The sequence below is a fragment of the Cokeromyces recurvatus genome (assembly GCF_025118155.1).
Source record: "Cokeromyces recurvatus strain NRRL 2243 chromosome Unknown BX663scaffold_8, whole genome shotgun sequence".
NCBI lineage: Eukaryota > Fungi > Mucoromycota > Mucoromycetes > Mucorales > Mucoraceae > Cokeromyces > Cokeromyces recurvatus.
Window position 1 is genome coordinate 77,473 of NW_026251394.1, and position 14,224 is coordinate 91,696.

Below are 14,224 nucleotides of genomic sequence, written 5' to 3' on the forward strand. Positions count from 1 at the left end.
TTTTTCAAATGCGTTTACTAAGTGCACGGTAAAAACGCCTTGAAATGCTCGCACCTGCCTCAAATCAAACAACTCTGTAGAATATCTATAAAAATGTACTATTATTGCAAGCATTAACAAGAAACTAAAATTTCAAAGCAACGATTTATAGAACATTTTCATTTATTGTTTAAATAATATAGATGCAAAAAGATTGAAACTTCCTTTAGTTCTCAAAATAACTATTTAGTTATAATGATTAACAGGACTAACCACGAGAAGATAGAAGTTTATCTGATCTCCCCAAAAAAAAAAGTTACAACACTAAAAAAGATGTTATCGTCGACACCCACTTTTACGTGATTGGCAAAAACGACTGTAATAGGTCATTTGAGCCGTGCAAAGGAGCGTTCTTGTCTATCGTTTCCAGTGCCGATGTCCCTATTGCAAAGTAACTTCAAGATCACATTACTAGGCTCAGACTACACTATCTGGCTACTCACGGGCGATAACGTTAACGATAATGCACTATGTAATAGACCTCGGCACAGCAAAGAAAAAAAAAGAATTGCTGTTGTATGTATTTACATGTGAAATTATTTGATATATACAGACAGTCAACTGTGTATTTGACCACAATTAGTCAATTTTTTTTATGAACACAACAATCAACTATTCCTGTACATTGTATTAGGCTCATTATCTTTACTGAACATTTCTTAATGCGCTACAGAGAAAGGATCATAACATATTATAGTCCATGTTTGCATTTTGTACTTATGCCATCTAACAGTTGGCGTTACTTGAGACGAATAAACTTCAATCACCTCAAGGTAAATACTCTATTTTGACATGACAGATGAAACGTGTTTTGACTGTTTCAAAAAAAAAATACTATTATACACAACTTGATATATTTGTTTATGACAAGAAATTTTATCTGCCAAAGTGCTCTTAAACGTCTCAAGTCTTTTGATCAGTGAACTAGATAAGTTCTCGTTTGCTTTTGTGAACAAGAGGCACTGGAAGATTTTGTTCCTTATCAACAACAGATATGCTTATGCTTGTTCTGCAACTGAGAAAGTATTTTGCTTTTATTGTACAAAACCCAATACTATGATAAAAACACACACACATACACACACACACACATGAAGCACGTCTTCTTGCACGCTGTCAATTAGCACACCATAATAATTGACAATCGTCAACAGTGTACTTTTAGTTTTGCATTATTTCTACTTCAATTTGTTAATACGAACAAGAAGGTTATCTTCATTGTGCCTGAATGATTTGAATGGAGATTCAAATACATAGTAGAAGAAGATGAAATGAATCATATCACTATAAAGATCAATGGAGACAAGCAGCTTATTAATATTGTTGAAATTGTCGCTCCAGAACCAGTTAGAACACAAGTTGAGCGTGCAAAAAAAAAATGCGACATCATTTTGGCAAAAGGTGTACTTTTGTATTCTTTTAGTATTATAGAAAATGAGCAATAATCTTTTATTATGAGGCTGTAAAGGAAAACATTATTGACGATCCTTTGGAGAATGTCTTGATCAAAATCAACGATCCGAGACTAAGTTGAGGAATAACTAGACATACATAGATAGATAGTAAATGAAATATAAAGAAACTAGGGAGATTCCGTTTCAAATAGTACTAGAAATTGGAGGTATATTCTCACATTCCAATTGAGCTATTCTAGTCGGTCATAAGTTATCAGAGAAGAAAGAAGATATGCCCTCTAGGATAACTTAAATACGAATCACAATGCCCTTTATTCTTCATAGACTATTATTTATAAGCTGCTGCTGTTGTAGTTCAAGATGTCATTAACGATTCCTTTTACTTATATTCTGAGTAAGAGCCTTTTATTTATGATTGTTATTCCTAATCAAAACTACTGCCGAAGGGTTGAAAGATATTAGTGCGTTTAGTCAAAAGATTAAAATAGCAGAACTCTTTATTATGGTTATTCCTTACTGAAAATTTTAATTAGTACAGACCAACTAACTAGCAGTGAATTGGGATTCAATTCTTTATACTAAATTCAAGATATAAAAAAATATTTAATAATGTATGCATATAGTATTTGAATCAAGTAAGAAAGAAACCAAATAGAGCCAATTATACTCAAATTTGTGACTATATATGCCTTATCTTATTTTATCTTTCTACGAATAATCCTTAAATATTATAATCTTAGGCGACCTCAAAGCTTGTACTCTATTCTATATTTCTTTGCATATCAAGAAGTAAAATTCTAAAATGGATATCTCTTACGTCATAGAATAACTCTTTTTTTTTTCTATTATGACTCGATATAAAAGAATCTAACAGATCTATATAAATATATATAAAAGTGCAATGAGTATATTTATATGTCCACTTGAAGAAGTAGATACATGTCAAATCAAATAGTATCTCGACTTCTTTCACTCTTATTTTTTTTAATTATTATTTATTTATTTATTTATTTATATTCATTATTTGCATATTGGATATAAACATAGATTTATGAATTCACGCGTACATTTATAATTTTATGCACATATATACATAAATATATAATAAATATTGCTATTCAGTCTAACATGGATGTAAATATTGATAACTTAAAGAAAAAAAAAGGGAAACAATTATATATAGAAGTTTATAAACAACACTAACTACATACACATGTCTATAAAGATTGGAATTAATAGTATAAAACAGCAATAAATGTAATCGTAATGAAAGTTAAACTATATTCTGTTGTCGTAGATTTTAAAGGGAGAGAAAGAAATAAATAAGGGGAAAAAAGCAGTGGAGATGTCCCTGATTAGAAAAAAAAAAAAAGGAAAGAGGCATATAAAAAGCAAAAGAGAAGAAAAAAGACAAAATATATTATCAAAGCAGTTTTAAAAATGAATATTTTTCTTTACAATTCCTTTCTTTAATCATATACAACGATAATTTATCTTTTAACTAGAAAACAAAAAAAAAAGAAGGTGAATGTGCTATTATTATGTATATAGAGTAATTTATATAGATGACATACATGACATAAATATACATAAAAAGAGAAAAAAAAACTTTATTTAAATGTGTTATATAACATAGAGTAGGTGATATAAAGTAGATTGCATATATTTCTCTTTTCTAGGTTGTATTCTTTATATACATTTATACTTTCCTTGTCTACTAGAAAGTCTATAAGGATTAAAAGGAGTATATAGAGTTTTTTTTCCTTTATACATGTATACAAAAAACGTGATTAAAAATGACGAATATGCAACTAAACAAGCAAAAAAAAAAAAAAAAAAAATAAGGAGTGACCAATTTGAAATAACTTTTTTATTTTATAGGAGCAAAATAAATAAATATGTAATATATGCATGTATAAGCAGATAGAAGTAGATAGAATGAATACAAAACAGATACATGTAATATTTATAAATATATACTATGTATGTCTACAGCTATTTATATTATGAATATAAACAATTATAATTTACTCTACTTTGAAAAAAAAAAGTAATAATAAGAAAACAAGGTTCGTTTAGAATCGATCTCATGCAATAACTGGGCAGGCCTTTAACGCAATATAACTAAATATAGGCAACGGTCCCATCATCGATCGACACCAGTTTATAATTACATAAAAATAAAAAAAAGCCCTTAAAAAAAAACAAAAAAAAAAAAAAAAAAAGGAAAGAAAGAAAGACATACCTTTTCTCTCTCTCTCTCTCTCTCTTCTTTTTCTTCTTTATATAATGAATTCTAATAGTACGAATAGTGCTTCAGCAAGTTACTGTCTTGAGTCTCTACCAAGACGATCTTCTTTTTATCCTTCTTCTCATCATCAAAATGATAACGTTCTTTCACCTCCCCTTACACCTGCTGTTTCTCAACATCAGCCCTTTAATAATAAAAGAGATTCTACAGATTTAGCTGCTACTTATAATTATTCTCGGCCAACTTATCCTTTAGATAATTATCATCATTGGATGAATAATCATTCTACTATGCAACAGCAACTCTATCATCATCGTCAACAGCAACAAATTCAGTATCATCATCATCATCATCATCTTGAACAGTCACTACGTAGTCAACAACAATCTACTTCACATGTGCCTAATTCTCCTATACCTCCACCACTACCATCACAAAGACTTAATAATAATCTATTAACTACTACTACTAATAATAATATGAAAACGATAAATTCTATTACCATAACTGATAATAATAATAATACTAATAATACAACCATCCATAATAGTCGTAAACAACCTACAAAACAGAATAAACACCTGTGTACATTTCCAAAGTGTTTATGGAGTTTTAAACGATTTGAACATCTTAAACGGCACATGCTTGTTCATACGGGTGAAAGACCTCATGTATGTCCACATCCAGGTTGTGGTAAACGCTTTAGTCGATCAGATAATTTCCATGCTCATTTTAGGACTCATGAAAAGAAAGCGATGACAAGACAAGAGAAAAAGGTACAATCCACTACTCTTCCTCCTCCTCCTCCTCCTCCTCTAACAAGCATAAAGAAGGAGAATGAAGAAGAAAGAATGGAAAGGATGAACATAAAGCAAAAACAAACTACTACTAGTACTACTAGTAATAATAATTCTTCTCATTTTATATCTGATAACTTGTACAATCATCCTTATCCTCTTTTGCCTACACCTCATCATAAACAACAATCAAATACTCACTTTGTCAATTATAATCCTAATTTAGTAGTTCAAAATTCTTCTTCATTTGCTTTACCTTCTGTACAAAAGAAAAGCTTGATTGAAATTGAAGAAACAAAGAAGCCTCATGCTTGTACTCATCCTGATTGTGAAAGACGGTTTAGAAGATTAGAACACTTGAGAAGACATATGAGAATTCATACTCATGAGCAACCTTTCAAATGTAATTTCCCTGGTTGTTTCAAGGCCTTTAGTAGATCAGATAACTTGTCTCAACATCGTAAAACACATGAAAGACGTAATCATAATAATTCAAGATTATCAACCAACAAGTTAGTAGAAGAATCATTCTTACACCAACAACAAAACCCTCATGTTGTAACTCATAGTAATGGAAATAATAACGTACATGATTCCTTTACATTGGCTGAATTTATTCGTGATAATCAATATAATAATACCACTATTACTGCTACTACAGCAACAACAGCTAACACTAACAATACAAAACAACAGCACTCTTTATTGGCTTGGCAGCATCCAGGTGATACTTCAACAGAGAGTGTAGGATGTTAATTTATTTTTTATAAAACAGACACAACACAAGGCCTTATCTTCTTCCTTCTCCCCTCTCTCTTTCTCTCTTTTTTTTTTTTTTTTTTTTTTTCTTTTTTTTTTATTTTTATTTTCTTCTTCTTCTTTCATGATGATAGTCCCAAATACAAATAATAAAATAAAATAAATATAATAATAAAGAATCTATATACACGGTTTTTTTTTTATATATTTATATATATATATGTATATCTTGTATAGGAATATATTAAATACACTTTGAGTGTATACAAGTAATGTTAATCCTTAACACTGCCATCCCTAGGTTTATAAGTTATGCCTCTTCGTTCTAATTCATCTTCCACATCTTCAGGTACTCGTCCATAAACAACAATCGCATAAACTCCCTTTTCAAATTTATCTATTTACCAAATAAATAAATAAACTCCAAATCCTTTATCTTTCTCTCAACTTTTTATTTTTACCTATGCGTTGCCATCTTCCTACCCAACTACCTGTAGGCTCCATCAAAGCTATCACTCTATCCATAATGCATAAATACCTTTCTTTTTTTTTCCTTTTCTAGAATAAATAAATGAACTATTTACCCTTCAAATTTTGAACTTGTACATTCACCAACTCGATCCATGCTTCCTCTCATTTGTAAAATCTCTTCACAATTTTCACATCCATTAGCTCGAAATTGAGATGCATTCTATTAAATAGATGAATAAAAATTACTTAAACATTGAAAAAAAAAAATAAAAGAGAGAAATTTATAAACAAAAAAAAACCCCTCAAATAAATACCTTTATTAAAGAACATAGTAAACACGCACGTAGTTGCTTTTTATCAATAGGTAAGATTTGTGACATGATTAGAAAGATTATGAAAATGTTACTATTATTATTTTTCTTTCTTGTTGCTTTGCTTTTGCTGTGTTTAAAGAAAAAAAAAAAAAAAGTGAAAGGAAATTAAGGAAAACGTCACAATTTAGGTGACGCAAATAATAATACTAATAAAAAAGTTGAACTTTATTGGATTACCAATTTGCGCATTTATATTTTTTAAAATTGCCTGGATCAGTTCAAGAATGCATATAGAGAAAGAAAAAAAAAACCTTTATAGACGGAAAGGAAAAGGATAAAAAAGAGGAAGAAAGGGGAGTCTAAAGACAGAGTAGGCAGAACTAAAGCATCATGCTCTATCATGTCAACTTTATAGAGGAATCTTTGGATGGCAACCCAATGTATTTGCCAGTAAGCCTGCGTATAGAGTGACTTGGGCGGTTAAGAGAGAAGCCCGATTGAAAAGACACGAGATGGGGTCATCCTATACTACGCTAGTATTTGCTTGTCCAAATCATGTTTTTATTAATATCACCTACCATATAAATAGCCTCTTGACATTTTTCCATATTGTTTTTTTCTTTGTACAATTCTTTTAGTAGTTTTTTTTTCTTCTTCAATAAACTATACAAAGTTTTCACCAACATGTCTTTTATTATATTCTTTTTCTTCACCTTTGTGTACTTTTTAAAACACTCATAGGTCATTTGATCTTGATTATGTGAAGAGCACTAATTTGTAAACAAGAAAAATATTCAAAATTTTCGTAAACATGCATTTGTAAACATAAAGTGCACTCTAATTATGGATGTTTATCGTCTTGCTATTTAAAATATGCGCTGTTAAGAATATGCTACAGTAAGCATGTTGACCATACCATAGAGTCAAGTATAAAATTTAAAAGGAAGAAAGCAATTGTTAAAACTATAAAAGAAATAATATATATATATATATATATATATATTTATTTGTGGTTCGAATCTCTATAATCAATGATAGAATCTCTTATCCAACTGAGACATTTACTTAATTTTGATGTAGACTTTTTGGCTTTTTCAACTTCATTTAGAACGAGGCTGCGGAGCTGGGAGAGAGAGGCAAGAGTATTTCGAACAACGTCAAAGTCGTTCAAGTCATGAGGAATAAAACAAGATCGAATTTTAATCATTCGGTATATAGTTAGTGCCTTTAAGTCCATTTTTAAAAATATCACAATTAAAACCTACAAGTAAACAAATTTTAGAGCATTGCTTCGTAATAAATGGAGACAAACATATAACGCTTACCATAAACTAGTATACCAAACACCACAGGAGAATCAATACCAATGTTTACCAAACGATTCAATAAGATTTGCAGTTCAATTGATAATTTGAACCGATCATCGTTGGCACTACTGTTGGGACATTTCACCTCAATGACAAGGAAATCCATCTTTTGCTGTTTGATTGTGGTACTGTATTTTGTATCTGGCTTAATGAGGCTGCTTCCTTCCAACTTAGTTAAATTGCTAAGGTTAAAATGAAATAAGGCGATATTAGTTTTTTTTGTTAAAAAATTAGCTTCTACTATACAAACTCACCCAGCTTTACATAAATCACAGTTATAGCCGAAAATCACGTCTATAAAAGGATTGATTGATAGAGTTATATACATGGATTTATTTACAGCATTGAGATCGACCTTTCTAATGTATGCTTGAAGTCTACAATAGAATTTGTTTTAATAACTAAGTTATTTCAAAAAGCATATTTACTTACAAATTATATAAAATTTTGCAGCAAACTCTGAGGCTATCATTGCCCATGTGCTCCAAAACTATCGTCTCGGGCATGCTCATTTTCATTTGTCGCCAATTTCTATAGAAGTTTTCGTTAGTCATCCATTGCTTCATTTTAGTCATAATTTAAAGTTACATAATAAACATTATTGATCAACTCATGCTCCTTATTCGAGATTTGATAAAAGTATTCATTTAAATTAAAATCATTGAGAAGCTCCAAATAAACAGGGGGAAATGATGCGCCGCAGTTATATCCATAATTGTCGTTACCATCAAATAGGAAGGTATGATTTATGGCCATTTCTCCTAATTTACATAAGGTAGAAATTGATGATGCAGACTAAGAGAATGCTTTCGGAAACCAACTAAAATAGCACTAATGCCCAGGTCACCGATATTCCATTATCAAATATAAAATAGGTAAGATGCAGAAATGCGTTGTATTTTCTCACGTACCATAGGTTCTAAGTCATCAAGCTCTTCTTCTGATGTATCTGTATCAGGCTCATATGAAGATTGGAACTGGGAAGAGGTAGCTTCATTTTCAACTTCTGCTCTTAAGCGTTTGTTTGAAGCAATTGCAATGAAACGCTGTGTTTTTAGAGTTTCGATTTCTAAATGTCTTTTGGTTTTTCTCTGAATATATATATATATTAGGTATATGGTGCGTTCTATTTGGTCTCTTCAACTAACTCGTTCGCATTTTAATTCAATATCACCGCTAATGTATTTGCATATTTCCAAAAGGCTTGTTGTGGGTGTACAACTCTATTAAAATTAAAAAAAAAAAGGTACGCAAAAAGATTTAAAAAAGGCACAAATCGGTAATGTGAGCACGGTATTTTACAGTAGGATATAGAATATATTATTTTATTTTAATAAAGGAAATATATAATACACGTATGAATTTAATTATATTTAGAAGGAAATCTTTTACGTAACATAGCAATCATCTGACTAAACCACCAAATATTCAAACAAGTCGTTATAAAATTACCACCACCATAAACTATATAATCTATAATCATATAAGCTTGAATATATGCATGCATACATACAAATGAATATGACTATCATATCACTATAATACTTACATCTTAACGGCACGTTATCTTTAACTGCATAAACATCACCTATATAATTATACATAAATACGGCTTTCCTTGTTACAAGTATATACACTTACACCACATCTTATACGACATAATAGTTCCAAATACAATACGTGCACCAAAGAATGTCAACAGAAGAATGATACCGTTGATTAATTGAATTCTAGAACCAGTCCAACGCAATTTGTCCTAGTTTTTTTTTTTTTTTTTTTTTTTTTTTTTTTTTTTTTTTTTTTTTTTTTTGAATAAATAAATAACGTCTAGTAATATTATTTTCCATACATACCATAAACCAATGAAAATTAAGGAAGATTGTACTTAATTCATACATAAGAAAAATAGCTCCATAGTAGTTTACAAAAGGTCGCTAACATAATAAATAAATTAATAATAATAATAAAAAAAGCTACATAATATTTATATATATATACATATAATAAACCTTACAAATGAAAATAAAAACACAGAAAGTGAAGCAATTCCATGGAATACCATACTTATGCCCTGATATTTATAGAAATAAATAGCTATAATTGTATCCCATAAAAAGTAACTATAAATAACATGGCATTATTATTAAGTAATATGAACCCCATTTTTTGTCTTTTTTTTTTTTCTTTTTTTTTTTTTTTTTTTTTTTTTTTGGCTTTTACCCACAAGAGATTGAATAAATATCAGCTGCCCATCTAACATAACCAAACACTCGATCCTGATATAAAGTGTTATCAGAGAATATAAAGAAAGATCCTAATACAACAGCGATACAATGAACAGTAGATACAACATGGATATGCCAATTAGTTGCATTATACTATTATATATGTATATATAAAGGAACTTGAGTACAAATTTGTTCTATAACGTCGTTTTTTTACATATACTTATTACGCCTTTAAAGAATTGAAATGTCTTTGGGAATAATAGAGGTGAAAATATGCGAGATATTTCATAAATAATAGTAAATGCTAATGCTGATGTTAAAACAGTTTGCCAATGATATTTTAAAGTAGATAAAGATAATTGATCCAATACATTTCCCAATGTTGTTGATATATTCATACTAAAATCAAGTTTTTTTTAAAAAAAAGGGAAGAATAATAATAAAAAAAAAAGAGGGGCTAGAAGAAAGAAAAAAAGGAAAAACCAGTAGCAGAAATTACAATGATGAGCTTTTTATAAGGTAAAATGTTACTTTAACTTCAGATTAATAAAAAAAAAAAAAAAAAAATGCGGGGGCCAATACAGAGAAATGATAATGACAGCGTATAGTAATCAGCAGTATCACGTAATGTAGGATCTGTATTATGATATCTACTTTTCTCATGTAATATTTTTTTTTGATTTTTGCCTTGTTTTATTATGCATGTAATACTTTATAATTCTTATTATTTACAAACAATGTTACTGCTTATCAATATTATAGTTAAGTAACACGAAATTTAACTTAAAGTTAATAACCAATGATCTGTCCTTTGACTCCTGCACTATTTAAAACATTTATAGCTCCTCTCTCTCTCTCTTTTTTTTTTTTATGCAATAGCAGCAACAACTCCTTCTCTTTAGATTTAATAAGATAGGGTAGGGTATATAATAAAATAATATGATTATTTCTTCTTTGTCGCAGTAAATATTTTCCAACAAGCATAGCTATGAAAATCTTCAAATTCATCTAAAGCTTCTAAACATACTCTATCATATTCTTGTTTAGATAATACCTTAATTTCTGAACACCACCATCGTTTCATTGATTTAAATAAAGCCCTCATTTGTTCTTTATATAAATATCCATATTGCTTCTCTACTATGAGTGTACGTATATTATTATTATTATCGTGAATATGTATATACACTTCACTTTAGTTTATATTATATATGTGTATATGCTTACAATCTGTAGCTGGCCATTCACCAATAGGTATATCATATGTCTTGATTTCAATATTAGTAAACCCTGCTTCCTTTAAATAATCTGGTAATGAAAATGTATAATCTGGATTGACATCAATAGCAGATGCTGCTATACGATAATACTCGTTTACCTGAGTCAAAACTGGGCCTGGGTTTTTGAATAATAGGTCTATAAGAAATAGAAATGACGAATAAGATATTATATATTCATATACACATATATATATATATATGTATCATTATATGTACCATACTCAACTAGTTGAATTTGTCCTCCAGGTTTAAGTATTCGAAAGAATTCAGATATTAGTTTTGGCCATACTGTAAAAGGCACCACAGTAGCCACATCTCTTTGATAAATGAAATCAAAATAATCATTAGGAAATGATATAGGATTCAATAATATATCGCTATACTGAAATTGTATTCTCTGTTCAATAGATTTTGATGACTGAGTCCATCCTTCTTTCTCTGAAGGTGGTATGATATCTATACCAATAACTTGGCAATTTGGATAAGCTTGAGCCATCTCTATTGACCATAATCCTATATAAATTTAGAGATGATTAAAGAGAAGAATGATGCCATCTTTAAACTTAACCTACCTACTCCACATGCACTTTCTAGTATTCTTTCCGGATTATTTAATTGAACATGGATATTTCCATTAAAGACTAGCTTCAATACATAATGCTATAGGTGTATATATATAATTATAATTATAAACAGTAGATATATAATATTTATACAACGACTTACTTGTCTTGTTTGTCTATGTATATATGGTTATTAAACCTTTTTTTTAAAAAAAAAAAATAATAATAATTTATATTTGTATAAACAATACCTATCACGTTCATTTTCAGCACCATATTCATAAACCCATAATTCCTCTTCTCTTTTCTTTTGCTGACTATTCTGAATAACAGGTAAAGAATCAATTGTAGACATTTCTCTTTGATTTTTACTGTCATTAAGAGCATGATTGGCATCATCTGATAAAGATATTTCATTTACTGTAGAGCATGTTCTTTGCTTTAAAGAAGCAGCTGCAGAAAGAGATATCAGAGGTGATATATGATCTGCCAAGACAAATTGATATTGAGTAGGACTAATGATGATGGCTTCTTCTATCTTTTTCTTCTTCTTTTTAATGTAGCTATGAGGAGAAACAGGTGTTGGATATTCCCATTCTAGTTGAATCTCTTGATGTATGTGACAATGATTATGATTAGCATAATCCATCAATCTATCTTTACTTGCTTGATTACCCATCAAAAAGAATAAAGAAAAGAAAAATAAAAGAAAAACAAAAACCTTCTCTCTTTACTTAAGAATAGGAATAGAAAAGATACATTATTGTGTGTGTGTGTGTGTGTGTGGAAAAGGAACACAAAATTGTATAAAATATAAAGAGTCATGTGTGATTATATATGAAAAAAGTTACTTTATAACTTGAATAAATATGTATGTGCTTAACAAAAGGCAATTTCAAATAAGGGCAACATTGCAAACAATCATTTACTTTTTTTTTTCTTTCAACTCTTCTTTCTCTTTTAAATATAATCTAGTATAATATGTATAGGTCCTTTTTTGCTATATTAAAGGACAAATAAATATGAATCATACATATTAAGCTTTGTAGATCAATAACGTAAAAATATATTCGTGACATAATAAAGATCAATCTTTTATATCAAAGGATTTTATTATAAATGACAAATCATTTTTTTTAAAAAAAGTGAAAATAGTTCTATTACATGTGATATGACTTAATACATTATATCCAAATTTTTTATTTATATTTTCCTTTAACAAAACCTGAAGTCTTTATACATATATAAAAGTCTTCTGACCTTTACCAGTTTTGTACATTGTTAAATCACTTGACTTAGCTAATAATAAGATAGGGATGAAACTGAGATGATCAAAGGTATATTTACAGTAAAAGCAACGCCAAAAGGCGGTTTTATGGATCTGAAAGGGCGGGGAAGAACTTTTTTTTTTTTTTTGCTTATACTAGCTTACCTATAGGCATTGTTGGTTGGATAGCCTCATTCGTTATCAATTTTTTAAAAGTTGAGCCTTTAAAAAAGAATAATGCAGCACCAATTGAAAACGAAATAAAAATAACCAGAAAAGAAACAAGAGTTATGAAACAATGTTAGTATTCAAATAGATACGTCTTGTTGGTTCAAGATACTGTTCTATTTGGATGTTATAATGATCTGGCTGAGGCTTTAAATAAAAAAAAAAGTTATTGTTTGATCCGAGTATATGCGTCTGGTGTCTTTTACATTTTTATTTTACCATATCAGAGACGACTTACATCCTTTATCAAGGTTATAAAAATAAATATTTAGAAATGATACGATGTCTTATTTAATTGATAGGTCTACATGATTGAATGTTCATAAGTTTTATATTATTTACAAGATGTTATATACAGTATATGATATGATATTTTTAGTTTATATTCAGGTTTATAGCTTATCCTGTATTATGTAATTCATCTTACTTATGCTCATATCCAGAGTTTGTTCTATAACAGGTATAGGAGTGATTCAGGTATAATGTTACTAGCCGACCTGGTTCTTCGCTACACTCACAAGCCGTTGCCACCCTATCGAGCTATCTCTTGGACAGTTGCTAATGTGTGTTTCTTGGACAGATGCTTATCAGATGATGTTTTATACAATTCTGATCAGCAGCGTCTGCTTTTATTCTAATGAGAATAATTTTGTTTTTATTTTGAACAGCATTGCCTGCTTTGACTTTGATCAGCAACTTGCTGTCTGGTCCTGATCAACACGATTTGTCTTCATTCTTGATCAGCGTTGCTGACTTAAAGTGGAATTAAAATTGTCTGCTTATATTCTTATTAGCTATGTAAAAGTATTTTGACACTGAACAACTCAACTTTGATTTGGTCTCAAGGAGGTGACCAATTTTTTTTTGTGTGAAATCGACTCATTGTATACTATTCTTCAACCAAATTGACTCCCCTTCCCTCCCAGCTCTTTCAGATCTATAAAAACCACCCTTTGGTGTTGCTTTTACTATAACAAACAATAAATCTAATCTTCTACTTATATACATATTCTTTGTACAACTAATCAAATTAAGCTAAGCTTCTATAAAGAAACCTAAGACTATGTATTTTTTTTTAAAAAAAAAAAAAAAAAAAAAAAAAAAAAATAGTCTCCTTCTTAATATATAAAAGCTTATTTAAATATATCAATTTTAACAGCAAATCGCTCATTTATTTGCAACATTTATAAATTCCAATTTGCCGTTACACCACACTGCTGCCCCTTCTCTTCACAATTGTATATA

The 14,224-nt window shown here is 29.3% G+C and overlaps 7 protein-coding genes across 7 annotated transcripts; 3 read left to right on the forward strand and 4 right to left on the reverse strand.

Moving 5' to 3' along the window:
* Window positions 1-414: 414 nt before the first annotated feature.
* BX663DRAFT_485007 (uncharacterized protein) lies at window positions 415-2,409 on the forward strand (the record flags this gene model as incomplete). The annotated part of the gene is made up of 8 exons (XM_051524583.1): window positions 415-555; window positions 773-812; window positions 911-1,062; window positions 1,332-1,440; window positions 1,619-1,660; window positions 2,078-2,089; window positions 2,195-2,243; window positions 2,352-2,409. The coding sequence occupies 8 exons, from the start codon at window positions 415-417 to the stop codon at window positions 2,407-2,409; spliced, it is 603 nt and encodes a 200-aa protein (XP_051384144.1).
* A 1,862-nt stretch (window positions 2,410-4,271) lies between these two features.
* On the forward strand, window positions 4,272-4,478 carry BX663DRAFT_400863 (uncharacterized protein; the record flags this gene model as incomplete). The annotated part of the gene is made up of 1 exon (XM_051522209.1): window positions 4,272-4,478. A coding segment is annotated over one exon (207 nt), but the record flags the coding sequence as incomplete, so codon positions are not given.
* Window positions 4,405-5,360, forward strand: BX663DRAFT_504132 (uncharacterized protein). The gene is made up of 2 exons (XM_051526880.1): window positions 4,405-4,481; window positions 4,729-5,360. The coding sequence occupies exon 2, from the start codon at window positions 4,872-4,874 to the stop codon at window positions 5,256-5,258; it is 387 nt and encodes a 128-aa protein (XP_051384146.1). The 5' UTR covers window positions 4,405-4,481; window positions 4,729-4,871; the 3' UTR covers window positions 5,259-5,360.
* Window positions 5,361-5,396: 36 nt separating this feature from the next.
* On the reverse strand, window positions 5,397-6,194 carry BX663DRAFT_504133 (Spt4/RpoE2 zinc finger-domain-containing protein). Its single transcript, XM_051526881.1, has 4 exons — window positions 6,047-6,194; window positions 5,846-5,952; window positions 5,723-5,778; window positions 5,397-5,658 (listed from the first exon to the last, which is right to left on the reverse strand). Exons 1-4 carry the CDS (start codon window positions 6,110-6,112, stop codon window positions 5,537-5,539), a joined length of 351 nt encoding a protein of 116 aa, XP_051384147.1. The 5' UTR covers window positions 6,113-6,194; the 3' UTR covers window positions 5,397-5,536.
* Window positions 6,195-7,049: 855 nt separating this feature from the next.
* On the reverse strand, window positions 7,050-7,765 carry BX663DRAFT_431834 (uncharacterized protein; the record flags this gene model as incomplete). Its single annotated transcript, XM_051522890.1, has 3 exons — window positions 7,050-7,307; window positions 7,355-7,595; window positions 7,668-7,765. Coding segments are annotated over 3 exons (597 nt in total), but the record flags the coding sequence as incomplete, so codon positions are not given.
* A 1,266-nt stretch (window positions 7,766-9,031) lies between these two features.
* On the reverse strand, window positions 9,032-9,680 carry BX663DRAFT_333344 (uncharacterized protein). The gene is made up of 3 exons (XM_051522130.1): window positions 9,634-9,680; window positions 9,428-9,533; window positions 9,032-9,347 (listed from the first exon to the last, which is right to left on the reverse strand). The coding sequence occupies exons 2-3, from the start codon at window positions 9,473-9,475 to the stop codon at window positions 9,144-9,146; spliced, it is 252 nt and encodes an 83-aa protein (XP_051384149.1). The 5' UTR covers window positions 9,476-9,533; window positions 9,634-9,680; the 3' UTR covers window positions 9,032-9,143.
* Window positions 9,681-10,450: 770 nt separating this feature from the next.
* Window positions 10,451-12,266, reverse strand: BX663DRAFT_504149 (S-adenosyl-L-methionine-dependent methyltransferase). Its single transcript, XM_051526882.1, has 7 exons — window positions 11,911-12,266; window positions 11,736-11,817; window positions 11,648-11,660; window positions 11,494-11,581; window positions 11,138-11,434; window positions 10,869-11,057; window positions 10,451-10,781 (listed from the first exon to the last, which is right to left on the reverse strand). Exons 1-7 carry the CDS (start codon window positions 12,161-12,163, stop codon window positions 10,585-10,587), a joined length of 1,119 nt encoding a protein of 372 aa, XP_051384150.1. The 5' UTR covers window positions 12,164-12,266; the 3' UTR covers window positions 10,451-10,584.
* Window positions 12,267-14,224: the final 1,958 nt, after the last annotated feature.